Source organism: Mustelus asterias, chromosome 1 (genome assembly GCF_964213995.1).
Source record: "Mustelus asterias chromosome 1, sMusAst1.hap1.1, whole genome shotgun sequence".
Taxonomy (NCBI): Eukaryota; Metazoa; Chordata; class Chondrichthyes; order Carcharhiniformes; family Triakidae; genus Mustelus; species Mustelus asterias.
The window spans coordinates 11,817,616-11,839,897 of record NC_135801.1 but is presented as its reverse complement, the minus strand read 5'-3'; the positions used below and the strand labels follow the sequence as shown (position 1 = coordinate 11,839,897).

The 22,282-nt window shown below is 46.7% G+C and overlaps 2 protein-coding genes and 1 non-coding gene across 8 annotated transcripts in view; 1 reads left to right on the top strand and 2 right to left on the bottom strand.

The window, feature by feature from the left end:
• tbck (TBC1 domain containing kinase) overlaps nt 1-5,628 on the top strand; it is a 218,442-nt gene extending 212,814 nt beyond the window's left edge. For both annotated transcript variants that reach the window (XM_078209219.1, XM_078209229.1), the window contains exon 26: nt 2,243-5,628. In XM_078209219.1, coding sequence (XP_078065345.1) covers nt 2,243-2,353 — 111 coding nt within the window. In that variant the 3' untranslated portion in view covers nt 2,354-5,628. The remainder of the gene's footprint in view (nt 1-2,242) is intronic.
• A 3,688-nt stretch (nt 5,629-9,316) lies between these two features.
• npnta (nephronectin a) overlaps nt 9,317-22,282 on the bottom strand; it is a 76,486-nt gene continuing 63,520 nt past the window's right edge. For all 5 annotated transcript variants that reach the window (XM_078209286.1, XM_078209305.1, XM_078209268.1 and 2 more), the window contains 2 exons: nt 16,355-16,614; nt 9,317-10,670 (listed from right to left, as the gene is read on the bottom strand). In XM_078209286.1, the coding sequence (XP_078065412.1) occupies nt 10,566-10,670; nt 16,355-16,614 (365 nt within the window). In that variant the 3' untranslated portion in view covers nt 9,317-10,565. The remainder of the gene's footprint in view (nt 10,671-16,354; nt 16,615-22,282) is intronic.
• On the bottom strand, nt 20,764-20,929 carry LOC144501763 (U1 spliceosomal RNA). The gene has a single exon (XR_013499192.1). It is a non-coding gene; the product is annotated as a U1 spliceosomal RNA (small nuclear RNA).

Sequence of the window (22,282 nt, the reverse complement as noted above, 5' to 3'; positions counted from 1 at the left end):
CCAGAGTTCAGCGAATTTTGGTAAATTACCACTAGTGCATTTGCTATTTCCCTCACCATCTCTTTTAGTACCTTGGGATACATTCCATCAGGGCCAGGAGACTTGTCTACCTTTAGCTCCATTAGCTTGCCCAACACCACTACTTTCGTGATAATGATCATTTCTAGGTCCTCACCTGCCATAGTTTTCTTTTCATCAATTTTTGGTATGTTATTTGTGTCTTCCCTGTGAAGACTGACATAAAATACCTGTTCAATGCCTTGGCCATTTCCTCATTTCCCGTTATTAAATCACCTTTCTTATCCTCTAAAGGACCAATGTTTACTTTAGCCACTTTTTTTTGTTTTATGTATTTGTAGAAACTTTTGCTATCTGTTTTTATATTCTGAGCTAGTTTACTCTCATAGTCCATCTTGCTTTTCTTTATAGCTTTTTCATGACTTTCTGTTGACCTTTAAAGATTTCCCACTAAATCATACTCATTCGCGATGATTTGTGCCGTCAACTCATTTACCTTGTTTTGAATACTACAAGCATTTGGGTAAAGTGCCCTTATGCCAATTTTTATATCTCCTTTTTGAATCCTAACATCTCCTGAGTTCTCCTTCCTTTTAACTTTTTTCGTAATTCTCCATGTAGTTGAACCCTCCTCCCCACAAGCTAACCTGCTGCTCTGCATCCCATTAACATTATACTTACGTAGTTTTACCCTTCCCTTCCCCCCCCCCCCCCCCCCCCCCCCCACTTGCTAGTTTAAAGTCCTTGTGATCACCCTATTTATCCTTTTCACTAGGACCGTCCCAACAGTACAGATCCCTCCAGTTCCAATACTGATGCCAATGCCCCACGAAAGGGAACCCCTCTTTCCCGCACCATTCCTTTAGCCATGTGTTAACTTCCCTAATTCTCTCAACCCTATGCCAATTCGCACGTGGCTCGGGGAGTAATCCTGAGATTATAACCCTTGAGGACTTGTTCTTTAATTTAGTTCCTAGTGCCTGATAATCCCCAAACATGTCCTCTTTCCTAGTCTTGCCCATGTTGTTTGTCCCAGCGTGGACCACAACAACTGGATCCTCCCCCTCCCAATCCAATATCCTACCAAGCCGGTCACCCTGGCAGGCAACAAACTATGCGGGACTCACAATCTGGCTTACAAAGGATGCTATCAATCCCCCTAATGTATAGAATTCCCTACAACTACCACTTGTCAAGTTTAATAATGTACTCTCTTTTGATTTAATTTCACAAGTACATTGGGTGTGATCTTACTGCCCATTCACGCCACGCGCCTGCTGCAGCGAGGTTGGAGAATTTGGCACCCAGCCAAATCTCTGTTCACTGCAGCGGGATGGGAAAATCCTGCTGGCATGAATGGCTGTAAGATTCCGGCCCTTGTTTTAAGAGCATTTGTTTAAGTTTTAAGTTTATTTATGAATATCACAAGTAGGCTTACATTAACACTGCAATGAAGTTACTGTGAAAATCCCCTAGGCGCCGCACTCTGGCGCCTGTTCGGGTCAATGCATTTAACCAGCACGTCTTTGGACCGTGGGAGGAAACCGGAGCACTCGGAGGAAACCCACGCAGACACGGGGAGAACGTGCAAACTCCGCACAGACAGTGACCCAAGCCGGGAATCGAACCCAGGTCCTTAGCGCTGTGAGGCAGCAGTGCTAACCACTGTGCCACCCCTGCTAGCCACACTGCCACTGTGCCGCCCAATTGCTTGTAGCATTCGAAACAAGGTAAATGAGTTGACGGTACAAATCATCACGAATGAGTATGACTTAGTGACCGTTACAGAGACATGGTCACAGGGTGGTCACGACTGGGAGTTAAATATCCAGGGGTATCAGACTAGTTGGAAGGGCAGACAGGAAGGTAAGGGAGGTGGTGTAGCTCTGAAATTGAAGGAGGAATCAAAGGAAAAGGCAGGGTTTTTTTCTTTATCCATTTCCAGGATGTGGACATTGCTGACAAGTCTGGCATTTAATATCTATCCATTGTTCTCTGAATCAAATAGTTTATTAAGCTATTGAAGTAAGGAAGTTAAGAGTCAACCTTGTCAGATTGGGACTGGAGTCGCACATAGGACAGAAAACTTACTTTCCCAAACTAAATTCGTAAAGCAGTCCTCTGACATTCTTCACCAGTCGGACTAGCAGTGACAGACCTCAGCCCTGAGCTGTGAAGTTCTTGTGACATTTATGTAGCTCATGACTCTGTCTTTCTCCTTCAGTTCACCGCTCACTTAGTGAAGCTGGGATACCCACGTGTCTGCATCTTGGACGGAGGCATCAACAAGATGAAGCCGACTGGGCTGCTGATGGTCCCGTCACCTCAGATCTGAACCTTTCCACCCACGAACACGAGGGGCAAACAGAGCGGTTTGGACCTGGGCGAGAAAACGTCAGCACCAGCAATAAGGGGCAACACTGGCACGTTGGAGACTGAAATCCCTCTTTCTGAATCCCTACCCATGCATAATCTGTAAACTGTAATGTAGTGATTCAGTCATACTTAAACCAATGGTGACACCGGTGATAATCTGCAGAACAGGGTTTTCTGATGTCCAATGCTGTTTAAATCGACATTTACATCTGACTATCATTCAGCCATCAGACCTATTGTTAACCAAATGCATCGATATCTCCACAAAAGTGAAGACTGGGCCATTGATCATGAACAGTGATTTTAACGGAATATTCTAACACAATCTTTAGTTAAATAGCGTACATCAAAGAACATTTCTTCATTGCCTTTTTAAAATTTTTGAATTGGGTATAAAAAGTACTGGGGTGAAATTCTGTAGTAACCTATTTAGTAACTTTAGACCCAAAGAACTTGATAGATCAGTGTCTTTTAGAAGGAACTAGAAAAGCATTGGAATCGCCACTATTAGTTTAGCATTTAATAGGGTGCCCACCCATACTCCTTAGTGACCAGCTAAGCACTGAAGGGCTTCGCCCTAACTGTAGCTGGAAGATTTTCATTTCAGCGGATGCTACACCCTCTGATGTTTGCACTCGAATTTTTTTTACGAGCTTTTGCCTCACAGGACTAAAGACCGCTGTTTGTTATGCCTGGGTATACGATTTGCTTTAAGTGGCCTAATAGTGTAATGCATGAAGCAATTTGATTTCACCTCTGAAATACAGTTCCCAAAAACGTCAGTGTCTAATAGAGAATCATTCCGAGTGTACATTGTAAGTGAAGCTACGCTTTGCGACGGGGTCTGATGCCAACTGTCGTAGTATGATGTCTTTATTACTAATGCACTCCTAAAATACGGCAACCAAGGTGTCCAAATATTTGTGTCTAAACGATTGATTTTGTTCGAGAAATCACTTGCGTGAGGAAGTATGATGGCAAGAAGCACTGCAATTTCACCCCAAAAGTTACTGGGAGTGCTGAAACTGGAGTGGATTGTTCTGCCCTCATGTCTATTTCACCATTCAGTTAGAATATCACTGATCTGTAGCTCAATCCCAATTCCCCACCTTTGTTCGGTGTGCGTCGACGGCCACTATATCCACTTGGAGATAAATAGAAAATCAGAGTAAAATCAAAGGAAGTTGCTTCCTCAAAGGACAAATCGAATCCCTTGAAGAATTTGATTCTTGATGACCTAATCTTCTGCAAAGAAAAAATGAGAGAGAGATTTTGCAGTACAGATTGAGGCCCTTCGGCCCATCGTGCCCATTCTTGCCAGCAGTGTGGTTGCCCCCTTTCGTCTTTAAGTTCCAACCATATGGCCTCAATTGAGGAGCCCGTGAGCCCGCTAAGATATCATCCCTCCTCATTGCAGGAATTGCTTCGTGATCAACACCACCTACCACAGCCCCCGTCCCACTCACCGTCTTGCCTGAAAATTCTCTTCCCTGACTATTGTGCTGCCAGTCCTGCCCTACCCTCAGCCACACCTCTGTGATATGCAGCTCTCCCTCCACACGACCTGAACCAACTATTTCTGACTCGCATTGCTGTCATTTCAGGGTTACAGATTGATGGCACCAATTTGGGATGATGAAACTGCTGGTTTGAAATGCTCGCTGATGTTTTTTCTTGCCCAGCGCTGACATTTCATGTGTGTTTCCCATGCCGGTCACTGAAAGCACTTTGTCAGATGGGAACAGCCGATGGATTGGCCACATGCTTATGCTCGTGTGTTTTTCCCCACAAGGTGCTGTCAATCTCAGCCAGGTCATTTTGGGAAGAGGAAGAGACGGGAAGGAGGAATCGGTGAATGAGTCAATTTGTTCCGTTCCCAGTAAATGTTTTGTTTATTTATTAGTGTCACACGGAGGCTTACATTAACACTGCAATGAAGTTATTGTGAAAATCCCCTCGTTGCCACACTCCACTGCCTGTTCGGGTGTATCTGAGGGAGAATTTAGCACGGTCGATGCACCTAACCAGCATATCTTTCGAACTGTGGGAGGAAACCTACACAGACACAGGAAGAACGTGCAGTGTCCGCACAGACAGTGATCCAAGATGGGAATCGAACCCGGGTCCCTGGTGCTTTGAGGCAGCAGTGCTAACCACTGTGCCACCGGCCTAAGCAAAATTGACGAAATCAGTTGCCAATTTGTTAGATGTATAGTACCAATCTCTTAAATCAAAGAAGCACAATTCTTAGCAGTTTCCCTATGTTCATTAACCGTTCAGGCTTCCTAGCTCGTCAAGGGTGATTGTTGCATCAGGAAGAACATGTTAAAAAGTTATCAGAAAACTCTTAGCAGGTCAGTCAGCATCTGGGGAGAAAGCAGGTGAGCTAATCTCCAGGTTGAGCAGGTTAAGAACAGAACAAAGAGAGGGGCTGAAAATACTCAAGAAAAAAGAAATAGACTTGGCCTTCGGGGCACAACAATCACAGTCAGCAGGCACACTGAGCAGGTGGGTTGATGGTTGCCAAGTTTCATAGCCTAGGGCACGAATCTATGTTGCAAATTGCCATCATTAACCGCTGCAAAATATATAGAATCCCTCCAGTGCAGGAGGCCATTCAGCCCATCGAGCCTGCACCGACAACAATCCCACCCAGACCCTATCCCCGTAACCCCACATATTTGCCCTGCTAATCCCCCTGAAACTAGGGTCAATTGAGCATAGGCAATCCACCTAACCAGCACATCTTTGGAGTGCGGAGGGAAACCAGAGTACCTGGAGGGAACCCACGCAGACACGGGGAGAACGTGCAAACTCCGCACAATGACCCAAGCCGGGAATCGAACCCAGGTCCTGGCGCTGTGAGGCAGCAGTGCTAACCACCGAGCCACCCATCTGAGCCAGTGGCAAGAGATGGTAGTGACAATTCTGTAAAAGGAGTATTTCGTACATAAAACCTTAAAATAATTGTGGATTATTCTCATTCTTCTGCAATACAGTGAAATGGATGGCTTCCGTGCAGGAATGGATGGATGACCTTAACACACTTCATTAGCTCCAGCTTTGCACTTACTGTGGCCAAGGCCCAAATGAATTGTAAAAGGCCGAACACAAACCTGTTTCAGGCCCCAATCCCAGTGATTATTGGAGCAGCAGTCTGGGGATCTTATCTTGCTGCCTAATAACATTACTGCACAGTCTAAATGCCAAGTGAACAATAAAAGCTTTGTGCGGAACTTTCTCCTGCCATGATCATGACTACCGTCGAGAAAATGTAACTTGTGAGTTGAGCACCCACGAGGATTATCAGGTGTGGATGAAATGAGTGCGAACTGCATTCTAATAAAGGTAGCTGCGGTTTTGGAGAGTTAAGCGCTCGATCGGTGGAATTTTTCCACCATGCGCCATTGCTGTGAGGATTTCAGTAAGTGTGTTTGTTCATTGACAAAAGGGTAAATCCCATAAAGATTCCATGTCAGTGTTTAATATGTGGCACAGCTGAATGTTTGACATGTCACAATACATTTGTGATTCTCATATTCACAGGCAGTAATGTAGATCGAGTAACACCAGAAAATTCTGGAAAAGAACAAAGAAAATGACAGTACAGGAACAGGCCCTTCGACCCCCCCCCCCCAAGCCTGAACCAACCACGCTGCCCAACTGAACTAAAACCCCCTATCCTTCTAGGGACCATATCCCTCTATTCCCATCCTATTCATGTATTTGTCAAGACACCTCTTAAAAGTCACTATCGTATCTGCTTCCACTACCTCCGCCGGCAGCGAGTTCCACCCTCTGTATAAAAAAAACTTGCCTCGTGCATCTCCTTTAAACCTTGCCCTCTGCACCTTAAGCCTATGCCCCCTAGTAATTGACTCTTCCACCTTGGGAAAAAGCTTCTGTCTGTCCACGCCCCTCAATCTTGTAGGCTTCTATCAGGTCGCCCCCTCAACCTCCGTCGTTCCAGTGAGAACAAACCAAGTTTCTCCAACCTCTCCTCATAGAAAGGAGCTTCTGTGTGGCAGTTACCCATCTTTTCTCTCCATCAGCACCTGATTGACCTGCTATGTATCGCCAGCAATTCTTTCTCGGATTTCTCATATAACTTTTTCACGTTCTTAAAAATTCTACCAGTGTTTCCATAGTCTTCTCCACCACACTCTCAATCGAAGTTATTGAGGTTTAAGTGAGCCTACTAGCAACCGCTCAACCCCAGAGCTAAGATCAACAAACTCGGTCCCAAATTTAGCCCAGGATTAAGTTGTGAAACAATGGGATAAAAATACAGAAACTTTATTTAGAAGTATGAATTCCCCGCAAGAAAATGGTCCAAACATGCATAACTTATTGAAGCACTGGACCCTATGCAGCACACTCCCAGCGAGGGACTGAGCCAGTTCCCAAGGGGTTAGATGTTCGCTTATAAAGCACCAACCCCCAAATGTAAGTGAGGATAAAATTGCAGTCTATTTTTCTCACTGAACTAATAATCCAGAGATTTCAACCAGGAGTTTAAATCTCACCCTGGTACTTTCAGATCTTGAATTCAGTATTTTGTTTTCACATCTGTCAGAATATCATAACGACCTCTACGGCTCATCAGTTTCCTTTTAAGAAAGAAAACCGACTGTTCTTCCCCAGCCTGATATATGATTCCAATCCCACGTCAAGGTGGTTGACTCTTAATCCTCTCGAATGGCCTAGTCACCCACTCAATCTCACTCAGTGGTTAGCACTGCTGTCTCATAGTGCCAGGGACACAGGTTCCATTCCCGGTTTGGGTTGCTGTCTGTGTGGAGTTTGCACGTCCTCCCCGTGTCTGCGTGGGTTTCCTCCAGCTGCTCCGGTTTCCTCCCACACTCCAAAGATGTGTGGATCAGGTTGATTGGCCATGTTAGATTGCCACTTAGTGTCGGGGGATTAGCAGGGTAAATACGTGGGGCTACGGGGATAGGGGCTGGGTGGGATTGTGGTCGGTGCAGACGTGGGCTGAATGGCCTCCTTCTGCACTGTCAGGATTCTGACTGTACAACAGCATTTTCATAGGCAACCAGGGTCAGCAATAGCTGCTGGCCGCACCACTAACTGGGGAGTAATTTCTTTTTAAACAAAAAGAGCAATCCTAGACATCAGGGATGCCGGCATGTTTTGGGGATCCAGTGTTACCAGGGGCAAGGAGAGTTCAAAAATGGAGGGACTTGTTTCAAAAATTCAATTTATGTTTCAGAAATGCTTCTACTTCATAGAAGTAATAGAATCCCATAAAGAGGCCATTCGGCCCATCAAGTCTGCACCAACTCTCTGACAGAGTATCTTACCCAGGCCCTCTCTCCCGCCCTCGTCCCGTTACTGCACATATTTAGCATAGCTAATCCACCTAACCTACACATCTTGGGACGGTGGGAGGAAATCAGAGTACCTGGAGGAAATCCACACAAGACACGTGGAGAACGTGCAAAATCCACACAGACAGTGATCCGAGGCTGGAATTGAACCCATGTCCCTGGAGCTGAGGTGGCCATGCTAACCACTGTGTCACCGTGCTACCCAACTTCTGTCGCCAAGAAAAGTAGAAGAAGCTGAGAGGCATTTAGAAAGAAGAAAGGATGTTGGCCATGGAAACTGGTGGCGTTGGTGCCGCGGTGAGTTTCCTCCTGTCCCACCCACTCCGAGCCTTTCTCTGGTTGGGAGACACCTTAGTTGCATCATAAACACTACTAAAACAGTCTGATTCTCAGGACTTTCAGCAAGGTCAGTGTTATCGGGAGTGGGCGGTCTGGAGTTCCACTCCTCTTCATCTATAACTTCCCCCTTGAATGGCTGGAGGACTGTCAGGGGCATTGGTCTTCAGGGACTGTTAATATTGACCAACAAGCTGGAACTTTACAATGAAACCAGGCACCATTACACAAGTCAGTTTTACTATAAAAACAGCATATTTTTTCCTAAAATCCCTCAGTTGGCAGGAATAACCTTTGTTGAATGAATGTGTTCTGTCATGAACGTCATAAAGAAATGCCGTTCCCGCCTGTGTTAACTCTTCCATCATTTCCCACTAATGGACTATGCTGAGCACTTGCTAACTATCCTTAACTGGAGACAATGGCATTCAGTGAATCATATGATGCTTAAGGTAAGTGGGGGATAAATAAAGTAGTTTATTTATTAGTCACAAGTAAGGCTTACATTAACACTGCAATGAAGTTACTGTGAAATTCCCCTAGTCGCCACACTCCAGCACCTGTTCAGGTCAATGCACCTAACCAGCACATCTTTCTGACTGTGGGAGGAAACCCATGCGGACACGGGGAGAATCTGCAAACTCCACACAGACAGTGCCAAGCCAGGAATCGAACCCAGGTCCCTGGCGCTGTGAGGCAGCAGTGCTAACCACTGTGCCACCATGCTTAAATATATATTCAGGACAAATCATTTACTGATAAAATGTGAGATCGAGAAATAATACTTGAACCCATGCAATACAAGAACCACTGTAATCATAAAGGCTGGGGAATGGCAAGGTGAGCCCTGGACGTGAATGCCACCCAACGCTGTGATGAGTGCTCTTCAACACGGTTTACTAAAAAGGATGAAGGCAACACAGTGCAGGAGCACATTTGAGGAATGACCATTAACCATATTGATCTGAATGTTACAACTTGCAAGCATCAACTATAAGTGGTGATTAGAAGAGTGCGGAGAAGAGGTACAATTGACACACTTGCGCCTTCCTATCAAGGACCTTCCTATTTAAGAGTAATTTCAAACAATGCCACGGTGAGGGGTTCTTCCCATTAGTATAGGGCTAACTGCCTGCATCCTGACTATCGAACGAGAGTCATTATGATTTGGAAATATCATCATGCTTCTAAAACCAACAAAAATTAGTCAAAAAAAAACCGCATTACAAAACAAGAAGTTAACAAGCGTGCTTAATGTTTATTTTCCAGGTTTGTAGCAGTGATTCTGTGGCCTTACAAAATGGGTGTAAACTGCACATTTTGATGCCTGATTCATTAATGTTGTCTTCTTATAAAACACCACTACAAATGTTCTCAATAGCTGCCTGTAAAAGCTTCGAGAAGTACAAGATGTAAAACAGTTTTATTTTCCCTGCAATGTTATACACAGTACCATGGAGTGTCTCGACAAACACAGATATCTTCAGTAAAATGCTAGATCAGATAAAAGCTAATTTTAAATAGAGAGAGACCACAGCCTAAAACAATATAAATTCTTTTCCACTGAAGTACATTTTCTGGATGGTTATGGGGGCTGTTAATCAACAGTTTGTACAACATCACGGTTACGTGTGATCCTGGAGAGTGAAAGGCCCAATTCACCCTCCCGCAGTGACACTGGTGCTTTCCCAGTGGAGAGGATCGGGAGGTGGGAGTAGACTTTCAGCTTAAAGCTGAAGCAACAGAAGGAGCAACGTAACCCAAGTCCCCAGTTACGGGACTGTGTTGAGACAGAGGGCATTAAAATATACAGGGCCACTCTGGTGTTTGCAACTGGTGTTGGCAAGAGGGCAGTAAGAGAGGAGGATGAATCAATTGCTCCTCTTCAGACTTCTCTCGGAGAGGTTCTCAACCCCACCCTCCACTACCAATCTGTTAGGGGTGGGTCATTCTCACATCAGACAGGGAGATTTCCAAATTGGCAGTGGCATGGTATGAGATTCAAGTTGTACAAGAAGCCTGTCTGAGACACAAGTCTTGCCAGGACTACCCTGGGGTTGGAGGGGGGAGATTTCCAGACAGGTGTACCAAACCCCAGGTAATGAACCACACGAACCCGATTCAGGTATAACTGGTATGCTGCCAACCACACGTTGCTATCCTGTGTGATGTGGTAACATGTTGATTAACTAGCTGGTTCATGGATATGTTCGAATCAGCACCTCAAACTATGGAGATTTCATAGCCACGTTCTTCAGCATTACTGACCCCCGGAGACGCACACGGGGCAAGGTTTAATAGAAATGCTGACCTTTGTGAAGGCCTTTGTGCCCTCGTGAGGGCTTTCTCTAGGGTAGAGTGGCTCCTAGGTGCAATTTGTGCAAAGTGAGTGGCAGCTTGCTGTTAAAAGTCTTTCCCCTCAGGACCATTCCTCACATGAGTCAAGGGGGAGGAGGTGGAGTCCTTTCAGAAATGGATCCCTGGATGTTACCACTGTTGCAGAGTTACTCCAGAGCACTGGCCTTTCTGCAGGCTGATATCGTCCAGGCTGATCTCTCCTCTCTTCTTCTCACGCACCCCTTTGAAGATGACCTAGGAGAAGGAAAGAGAGAGTTAGAGACTGGGTGCGAATGTGACAATGGCCCAATGAAGCCCCCTGGTGTTTCCTGCTAAAGCAGTTTGTGTGACCTTCGTCTTTATTCCCCGCAGCTGCACATCCACTTTGAAGCTAATTTACAAAAACCGCACACTTGAGAATAACATCGCATCACCGTCTGATTTACATTTTGTCCTACTTGTATCTCTCATCTTCCTGGGTTATCCCCCTATCTTCAAAGAATATTTATCATCAAAGGAACAAAATGAATTTCCGAAGGTGGCACACTATTAACCCTCTGAGTGCTTAATCATTCCAGTTGCCTCAGGAAGTGGAGGCACTGTGAATACAAAGCTGCTAACAGCTTTTCTCTCATGCTAGTTCATTCTAGAGTAGATCTCAGTAAAGGTTGGCAATCCTCAGATATTTCACCCTCAACCAAGTCCAAAAGATTGTCATTCTCTTCAACATGGAGTTCAGGTGGAGTTGGGGGCAGGATATTTGTCTTCTCCACAATATCTGCCCCAGCCCCAAGTTACTTTACTGGCTTGTGCATTTGGGGATTCCTACCATTACGAGGGGAGACAGTGGCGCATGGGTAATGTCATTGGACTAGTAATCCAGAGGCTCATGCCCAGGGGACAAGTGTTCAAATCCCACCGAGGTAGCTGATGGAATTTAAGTTCATTTAAGAAAAAAGATATGGAATTGAAAGCTAGTCTCAGCAATGGTGACTATGGAACCACGGTGGCACAGTGGTTAGCACTACTGCCTCACAGCGCCAGGGACGCAGGTTCAACTCGAGCCTTGGGTCACTGTCTGTGTAGAGTCTGCACGTTCTCCCTTTGTCTGCGTGGGTTTCCTCCGGTTTCCTCCCACTGACAGAAAGATGTGCTGAATAGGTGGATTGGCCATGCTAAATTCTCCCTCAGTGTACCTGAACAGATGCCGGAGTGTGGCAACTAGATGTTCCTGTGGTCTGGAGCTTAGGAGGATGAGAGGTGAAACATAGAAGATTCTGAATGGATAGGATAGACCCCGAGTGATAGTTTCTGCTAGTCGGGGAATCTAAAACATGGGGTACAGTCTCAGGATAAGGGGCTGATTGTTTTGGACTGAGATGAGGAGACATTACTTCACTCAGAGGGTTGTGAACCTTTGCAATTCTCTATCCCAGAGAGTTGGGGATGTTTCATTGTTATATACACTTAAGGCTGTGGGATAGTTTTAGTCTCTCAGGGAGTGGGGAGTGGGCAGGAAAATAGAGTCAAAACCCCTGATCAGACATGATCATATTGAATGAGGGAGCAGGCTTGATGGGCTGAATGGGCTAATCCGCCTATTTCTTGTGTTATACATGTGAAAGTAGGTTGTTGTTACGTATAGTGACTGGGTCACAGTTTGCATTTTTAAAAATTCATTCGTGGGACATGGGTGTCACTGGCTGGCCAGCATTTATTGCCCATCCCTAGTTGCCCTTGGAGGGCAGTTGAGTGTCAACCGCATTGCTGTGGCTCTGGAGTCACATGGAGGCCAGACCAGGTAAAGACGGCAGATTTCCTTCCCTAAAGGACATTAGTGAACCAGATGGGTTTTTCCAACGATCGATTCATGGTCATCAGTAGATTCTTAATCCCAGATTATTTTTATTGAATTCAAATTCCACCATCTGCCGTGGCGGGATTTGAACCCTGGTCCCCAGAACATTAGCTGAGTTTCTGGATTAATGGTCTAGTGATAATACCACTAGACCATCGCCTCCCCTCTGCGGACTTTGATAGTTATTAGCTCATCTGCCTTTGAGTGACATTTCCTCCGTTGTGGACTCCACTCCCACCTACACACACTCACCTACCCAAAGCCATGGGCACCTTCTGGAGGTGACCGGATTACTTGACCACCTCCTGGCACTTGGCATTGACCAGTGTAGTTATAAGTAGCACCATCTAGCGTTGTTATGTTTGAACACTAGGTCGGCACAGTGGTTAGCACTGCTGCTTCACAGCACCAGGAATCCGGGTTCAATTCCGGCCTCAGGTGTGTGGAGTTTGCACGTTCTCCCCGTGTCTGCATGCGTTTCCTCCGGGTGCTCCGGTTTCCTCCCACAGTCCAAAGATGTGCAGGTTAGGTGAATTGGCCATGCTAAATTGCCCCTTAAGTGTCAGATAAAATAGCAGGGGAAATATGTGGGGTCATGCGGATAGAGCCTGGGTGGGATTGTTGTTGGTGCAGGCTCGATGGGCCGAATGGCATTCTTCTGCACTGTAGGGATTTTCCGGCCCCCCTCGCCCTGAAACCGGAAAATCCCGCCCGGGGTCAGCTTGCACAGGAATGTCCATTCTCCCCCGAGTCTGCGTGGGTTTCCTCTGGGTGCTCCGGTTTCCTCCCACAGTCCAAAGATGTGCAGGTTAGATTGATTGGCCAAGCTAAATTGACCCTAGTGTCAGGGGATTAACAAGGTAAATATGTGGGGTTACAAGAACAGGGCCTGGGTAGGATTGTGATCGGTGCAGACTCGATGGGCCGAATGGCCTCCTTCTGCACAGTAGGTATTCTATGACACACGGTCCACCCCTCACCCGCTCCGATTCCCGTGGTGGGTGGGATGGTAAAATTCCAGCCTAAGATTCTATGACCTGATTCAAAACGGAACAGGTAAATATATGAATGAGTGGAGGGTTACTGCAAGGTAGCAGAGGGATAGCTAAACAGCAGGTCAGAGATAGCAGACTTCCTGTTAACTCAGCTCCATAACCAATCTTTGCACTGACTGCTGCGAGAATAAGCAGCTTTGATGTTTCACCAGATTGCACTGAGTCGGAATCAAGATAAGGGAACAAAAAGATTTATCGAATTTGCGGAGGAATGTTTTCACAGAGACGTTCATGCCAATAGTGCGATACTTCCTTTGGTGTTTTTGATAAGTGAACAAAGATTGCAAACCGGGTCTAACTGGAAATCTGCCAATCTATAAGATCTGTGGCCTGGCTCCGTCAAACCATCCAGAGGTAGCTTTGTCCCAGTGCGGCTCCCTCTGATTTCTGTCTGTTTATTTCACCTGGTTCTTTTTTTTTTTAAAACTTCATGTCGCAATTCTCGTGGCCTCAGGAAATCACAAGTCAACCCCAGCGGGGCACTTTTGAACTTAGCCACCGTTGTTGTGGATGAATATGTGGCAGTAAATTGTCTAGAGCAAGAATCCAAGACCCAGCGATTAGATTGACAAAAGCTTACAGGAATAGGAATCAGCCAGTTGCCCCCCCTGAGGCTGCTCTGCTCTTCAAGGAGACCATGGCTGATCTGGGACCTCACTCACTGTGCCTGACTTTGAGTCATATTCCTCAACTGATCCCTGATGCTGATTGAGAGAAGAATGGTGCCTGGAACACCAGGAGAATTATCCTGATCTTCTTTGCATCATGCCACGGGATCATTTACTCCCACCTGAGATCGCCTTGATTTAAATTCTCATCCTTCAGTTCAAATCCCTTTTTCCTTGCTACCTCCATAACCTCCTCCAGGCCCACCAAGCCTCCGAGAATTCTACGTTCCTCCAATTCTGGTCTCTTGCCGAGTCCCTGATTTCCTTCAGTTATATATTTAAGTAGTTGCATGATTGCTTTAGAGCCGGTCACATGATTTGATGGTGATGTTGTTCGGGTATTGCACAGGCCGCTGTTTTAGTTTCAATTTGTGCTCTGTACAGGCAACAGCTCCTTCAATAAATGTGTTGCATGTTACTTTGAATCTACGTGTGCAAGCCACATCTTTTCTTATTGTTTAAAACCCACAACCCTTAACCTAGTTAGGATATTACACCTTCGGTCGACCATTGGCAGCCGGGCCTTCAGCTGTTCTGGTCCTAGTCACTGAAACACACTTCATAAACATCTCCTGATCTCTACCTGTCCTCCTTTAAGACGCTCCTTAAAATCTACCCCCTTGATTAAGTTTTTAGTTACCTTTCCTGATACCTTTTGTGGCTCTTTGTCAGATTAGGTCTGCTAACACTCCCATGAAGCACCTTGGGATGTTCTCCTGCATTAAAGCTGCCATTTAAATGCACATTGTTGTTGTTATTGACTATATTGTTGACAGTGTAACACCGCATTCAAAATAGGAGTGAAGCATCCTCAGGTCCTACAGTGGGATTCGGAAAGTCTTTTGTCTTCCCTTCTTTCGGGACATTCGTCCTTTGCAAACTTATACTGTATGTAAAGCGGCACGGTAGCACAGTGGTTAGCACTGCTGCTTCACAGCTCCAGGGACCTGGGTTCAATTCCCGGCTTGGGTCACTGTCTGTGTTGGAGTTTGCACATTCTCCTCATGTCTGCGTGGGTTTACCTCCGGGTGCAACGGTTTCCTCCCACAGTCCAAAGATGTGCGGGTTAGGTTGATTGGCCATGCTAAAATTGCCCCTTAGTGTCCTGAGATGCGTAGGTTAGAGGGATTAGCGGGTAAGAATATGTAGGGATATGGGGGTAGGGCCTGGGTGGGATTGTGGTCGGTGCAGACTCAATGGGCCGAATGGCCTCTTCCTGCACTGTAGGGTTTCTATGATTTAAATCATACCAAACTTACACGGTTATTGCTTCCAATATGCAATAGCTTCAGCAGATACGACCCTGCTGATAAATAAGGTGTGCCGCAGCCAAAGACCCACCGACTCCCCTTGGAGAGGGTTTCCCGGGCAACGGCTGAGTGTCGACAGTGACAAACGCAAACAGCTGCTGCCTGAGGAACTGGGTGTGACATTTGTGGGTGTGATGGCAGACAGCGCTGAAAATCCCCTTCATCTCACTTTGCATTCACCCAGGTTGCCCGGGTGCGATTTTGCACAATTCCCTTGTTATTGTATTGAAGGGAGCGCTGAACAGGCAGCAATTCTGTCAAAGAAATGGGGTGTTAGACACCAATGTTTAACTTTGATTAATGGGAGCAGTGTGCTCCATGACAGGTCTGATTAGCTTCCACGAGTCAACTTGATCCTGAAGCCGAGAGATCTGGTGCCGGACGTTTTGGACAGAGTCCCATTTTGCTGGGAACTTCAACCCATTTTCCGAGGCTCTTTAATCACTGCAGGGGCATGAAAAGATATTTTATCTGCATCTCCGCCCCCCCCCCCCCGCCGCCTTTCCCCGCTCCGCCCACCCACCCCACCTCCAAACACAAGCACCTCGCATGTGGAGGGAGGTGGACTCACAAAGCTACCCCGGGCAATCCGTTCCTTACATCACTCATGACAGTTAGTGAAGCTGAAAACTGCCTGAATTTCCCGCCAGTGATCTTAACAAGCTCCAAACCTTTAGTGGGGGAATTTAAATGATCTACGACAAAATCAATTACCCTCCTGAAGAGACTGGATTGTTCCACTTGGGAAGATTGGAAGGGAAGAACATTCTTGCTCCCCCGGAACCCGCCAATGTATTATTAACCAAGCTGACACTTCAACTGGTGTCTCAAAGCAGCCCAAATGCCTCTCCCTCCACCCCCGTAGATCTGCATATTACCCCCAACCTTAGCATATAAGAAAGGGTCTCCCTGCTTGGGGGCTGGAGTAGGCATGACTGAAGTTGTGCCCGATGAGAACACACCCAAGGCATTGCAGAGTGGCTGGTGTTACTGGAGGACCCGTTGGAAGGGTCAGTCTTTGTTTTGCATTAAAACAAGCAATACTCACATTCTCGAGACCTGGTCCTTTCAGTGTGAAACGACTGGTCCTCCAGCCATGCCCTCTGTTCCTCTCCCAGAGGATGTGCCCGTAGTTTCCGTTCCTCTTCACAAACACCTGGATCTTCCCGACGGAGTCTCCAGACAGCTTGTGCCTGAAGGTGAGACAGAGGTTGCTCGAATGTGCCGATCGGCCCAACGTCAGGACAAGGTGGGCCACTTCCCTCCATTTGCCAGTGGAGCCAAGAAGAGTCAAATACCAACTGTGACCTAAAAATATAACCAGTAGAGTTAGTCAGACACGGGCTCCGGGTAACAAGGGGCTGGTCAATACTGTAACCCAAAATTTAATCATACTTTAGGAAGAAGTTGCCTTTCTGTAGAAATTCCGGATGTCCCAAAGCGCCCAACAGCCAATGAACTACTTTTGAAGTGTCATCATTGTCGTAATGTAGTCAAACAGCAAATCCCACAAACAGTAATGTGTTAATGATCTGATCATTTGCTTTGGTGATGTTGGTCGAGGGCTTAATATTGGCCAAAACTCCAGGGAAACCTCTCTTCTTCAAATCGTGCCATGTGGATTCCTTTACCGTCACCTCACATGGTGGGCGCACTTTAGCACCGTAAGGCGGCACCTCAGACAGTGTAGCACTCTTTCAGCACAGCGGTGGGCGCGCCAATCTAGATTGTATGCTTAAATCACAACCTTTTGACTGGGGGATGGGGGGGGGGGGTGAAGGGTATTAACAACTGGACACTGCCACAACCTGAGAAGTCACGGGCCTGCCCAGAACAGCCATCCACAGGCTGGGGGTAACCTGGGGCCTTTCGGGGGAGGGGGTTGCTATAATTGCCTGCCTCTGCTTCCCAGCCTCATTCATGTCCCAGGTGGCCCTTGAGAGGGGCCAGAAATTTCCCTCCAGACAATTTAGCATGGCCAATCCACCTAACCCTAACATCTTTGGACTGTGGAAGGAAACCGGAGCACCCGGAAGAAACCCACACAGACACGGGGAGAACGTGCAGGCTCCGCACTGACTGACCCAAGCCGGGAATCGAACCCGAGTCCCTGGCACTGTGAGGCAGCAGTGCGAACCACTGTGCCACCGTGCCGCCCATACTGAGAGATACTGTTTCCATTGACAGGAAAGGGAACTGAATGTTTACTTGGAAAGGAGTTTGGGCAAAGATTGAGTGTGAAAGATGAACTGAATAGCTCCTTCAAAGAGCTAGCACAGGTACAAATGGGCTGAATGGCCTCCTCCTGTGTTGAATATTCTAATGTTTCAGGACTGTTTCAACAGACAGCAACAGATAGTCAGCAACAGAACATGCCTACAATTCTTTCGAAAGCGTTGCAAGTTCCTTAAGCAATTCAGGCAAGAATGTCGATGGCTAACTAGATAATTGCTGCAACGCTCAGCAAGCCCATGTTTGTTGTTGATCATGAACAGCCGGAGTGGCCCCTGCACGCCATCAGAACATTCCAGAACAGAACACAGCGTCCAAGTTTGGAACTTGGTGACACAAAATGTGCAGCTTCCTAGAAAGAAATGGCTTTTCTATTTAAGTCCAAGTGCTCAGATGTTGCTGCCCAGAATCAGGCCATTCGGCCCAGCAGGACTTTACCAGTATATGTGCTCCTTCCACCTTCCATTAATAACCCTCTCAGTACAACCTTCAATTCTTTTCACTCTCTTGTACTTCTTGTCTTTTGGACTGTGGGAGGAAACTGGAGCACCCGAAGGAAAACCATGCAGACACGAGGAGATCGTGCAGACTCCGCACAGACAGTGACCCAAGCTGGGAATCAAACCCGGGTCCCTGGCGCTGTGATGCAACAGTGATAACCACTGTGCCACCGTGCCATTCACTATTCATCCCTCTTCTACATCCCTCACCTCCTCTCCCTTAAATCCAAGGGACACAGAATTGAAACGGATATAGCGGATGTCTGGTTTAACCATTCACCAGACCTGGTTGGACCTCATAAAACCGTTCTTGTCTGCTAAAACTGCTCATTATCCCAGGATCAGCCTGGAATGCAAAAATAACCCCCAGCTTCTCTTTTCTACCGCAACAAGGCTTTTTAAAGCCCCCTCCCCGTTTCCTCCACCCTCACCATCCGAATGCTAAGTGTGAGGAGCTGATTGACCTCTCCATCAATCAGATTGAGACCATGTGATCAGCCGCGTCCCTCTCTTCCATTGGGCCAAACTTCTTTTGAAGTTTTCCCCGGCCTTAGCCCTGAACTCGTATTGCTCTCTAGGTTCTACCCAATCTCCCCTCATCGGCTTCCCCAAGTTTATCTTGCTCATGAGACCCACTTGCTGCTTCCGAGACCCAATTCTCAACTTCCCCTCCTGCTCCCCGTGTTAGCGGATATTGTTAATGTTACTCTCTCCCCGGGCTCTGTCCTCTGTCTTGAGGGGGAGGCGATGGCCTAGTGGTATCATCACTTGACTATTAATCCAGAAGCTCAGCTAATGTTCTGGGGACCCAGGTTCAAATCCCGCCACAGCAGATGGTGGAATTTGAAGTCATTACAAATATCCGGAATTAAGAATCTACTGATGACCATGAAACCATCTGGTTCACTAATGTCCTTTAGGGAAGGAAATCTGCTGTCCTTACCCGGTCTGACCTATATATGACTCCAGAGCCACAGCAATGTGGTTGACTCTCAACTGCCCTCTGAAATGACCTAACAAGCCACTCAGTTCAAGGGCAACTAGGGATGGGCAATAAATGCTGACCAGCCAACGACACCTATGTCCCACGAATGAATAAAAAAAAACTCCTTTAAATCCCTTGTTGAATTTATTCATAACCGTCTCATATTCATGATCCCTAGTTTCAGACTCCCGCAAAGTGAAGTATCTCCTTTATGTCTGTCCTATCAAACCTCTTCCTAATTTAAAGACCTCCATCTGCACCCAGCCTCTTCATTTGTAAGTTCAAAAAAGAAAGGCTTGTATTTATATAACACATTTCACTATCACCGAATGTCTCAAAGTGCTGTATGGCCAGTGAAGTGCTTTCAAAGTGTAGTCGGTATTGGTTTTGTAGGAAACGCGGCAGACAATTTGTGCACAGCAAGCTCCCAGTAACAGCAGTGTGGTAATGGTCAGAGATGGGAGTCTGCAGCTGTATCCATGCTTTAAAATATGTTACTTGGGAGGACTCACTGGCCCTGTGTGCAAAAAGGAAAAACAGAACATCCTACACCTCAACGAGCAAATGGAAAAGAAAGCCTCTTCCATTTACTGTTGTGTTTAGAGCTGGTCACTCAACTGCAAAGTCAAAGGGTATCTCTGCTGAAATCTCTGTGTGGGGCGGTTATTGCTATAATCAGTTGGGACGTATGGCACTGTTAATACTCGGGGTCTTCTGAATTGTTGTCCTGTCTACGGTGCTACCATGAGGTATATCTAAGAAGCACCGAGGTTGCTATCCAAGTAATACTCTCCAATGCAGGAATGTTGACCTTTTCCTGGTTCCCATTTGTCACCATCTGTGTCATGCTGGGGAGTGGCGATCTCGTTGGAAGCTCAGATGCTGGACAGGCTGTCAATCACCCTGCTCTGTCTGTGACTCTCACTGCCCTCGGAGCCTGCCCTCACCGGACTCCTGCAGCCTCAGTGAATTGGTTCTGCATGCCTATTTAAGTAATAGCTTCCCTCCTGTGCAGTTCTGTCGAGGATATTCTAACATCCCAATGTTGCAACAGATTCCCCCACTTGTCAACCTTCAAACAGAATCATTCCAACCCATCAACGTCAGTAATAAAGGGATGGCGGCAATGAGGTGGAAAAGACTGACTTGCATTTATATAGCACCTTCTGTGACTGCAGGATATTCTGAAGCCCCAAGCAGCCAACAAAACGTTTCTGAAGTGTGGTGACTGCTGTAATGTAGGTCCAGGCATTTAAGTTTATTTATGAGTGTTACAAGTAGGCTTATATTAACACTGTAATGAAGTTACTGTGAAAATCCCCTAGTCGCCACACTCTGGCGCCTGTTCGGGTACACTGAGGGAGAATTTAGCATGGCCAATGCACCTAACCAGCACGTCTTTCGGAATGTGGGAGGAAACCGGAGCACCCGGAGGAAACCCACGCAGACATGGGAGAACGTGCAGACTCTGCGCAGTCAGTGACCCGAGCCGGAAATTTTGTTTTTTAATTCATTCGTGGGACTTGAGCGTCGCTGGCTGGCCAGCATTTATCGCCCACCCCTAGTTGCCCTTGAACTGAGTGGCTTGTTAGGTCATTTCAGAGGGCGGTTGAGAGTCAACCACATTGCTGTGGCTCTGGAGTCACATGTAGGCCAGACCAGGTAAGGATGGCAGATTTCCTTCCCTAAAGGACATTAGTGCCACTGTGCCACCCATATCCACTGTGCCACCATGCTGTCCTAAAATGAGCGCAAACGCAGTTCCCCACTACCACAAATTCTGCAGTCGCGTATCCCGCATTTGGGAACATCAGAGGCGTCAGCTGACCCGGAATGCAATGGGATAGCCTCCTCCTGGGAGATCAACATGCTTGATCATTGACTCTCCCCTGCGTCAGGCAATCAACGCAGAGCAGAATCACATTTTAGTGATGAAATTTGAAGGATAGATATTAGCTGGGAAAATTTTGCTGCTCTTCTTCGCAATAATGCCATGGGAACTTTTCTATCCAGGCGAGAGATCTTAATTGGGCAATTTAACTTGTCACACAAAAGAGGGCACCACCGACAGAGTGGCACTCCCTCAGCAGCACTTCACCAAGGTGTAACTACATCCAGGGTGCACCAGCATTTATTGCCCATCGCTATCTTACAGCTGGCAAGCTTGCCAGAGGACACTGAAGAGTGGGACTGGCGTCACGTACAGACCAGGACGGGTGAGAACGGCAGTTCCTTTTTAAGTATTGAAATTGGCAGGGAATAAAAATGATCAGTTTCTGGTGTTCGTTGAGCCAGCTCTGAGGATCCGGTCACTACACGCAGTGAGGACCTGGGTTAATCTGCTGCTTAAAGGAAGGCCAGGTTGCATGGAGGTCACCCCCATGTGATTTTCCTTTCAATGCCCCCTGGGAGCTTGGAGTCAACCCGTGCCACTTGCAGTTTTCCAGCACCTGGGAGCATCAATAATGACTCAGGCCCCTCACAGAGGTGCCCCGGTTACATTATTAGCCAGAACATCAAAGTTCATCCTTGTCTTTTTCCATTGATTTGATGTCATCTCATTGAACTCAGATTGCATGACAGCCTCCATTTTAAAACTTTCATTGTCGTATCCAAATCTCTCGATAGCCTTCACCTCCCCCGCTCTCTGTAACCTCAAACTTGGAAACCCTCCAAGTTACCCTCAGACCTCCAACCTACGCAACACAAAACCTTTTGCCCACCAACAGCAGTCACGCTGCGGCTACCTAAATGCTTAAACTCGGGAATTCCGGATCCTGGAGAACTCCTCCTCCTCTCCAATACCCCATCCTCCTTCAACATCTTCCGTTAATCTCTCTGATCATGCTTTCTGTGGCTCCCTTCATAATATCTCCTGCTTAGTTGAGATTGATGTGGAGATGCCGGTGTTGGACTGGGGTGGACACAGTAAGAAGTCTCACAACGCCAGGTTAAAGTCCTGTAAAGACTCGCATTCCAACCATTCTTCACATTCCAAACTGCAATTATCTCGCAATTGTGTCTTTGCCAACATATGCCGTGTTTGTGAACCCACCTCCATTCACCTGATGAAGGAGCGGCGCTCCGAAAGCTCGTGATTCCAAATAAACCTGTTGGACTTTAACCTGGTGTTGTGAGACTTCTTACTAGTTTAGATTGGTGTGAGTTTTTTTTCCTGTTATGTTCCAGTGAAGAATCTTAGGGTAATCTTCCACAACGAGGATGCTACATAAACCCAAGTTGTTGTTGTAGTCAGTTG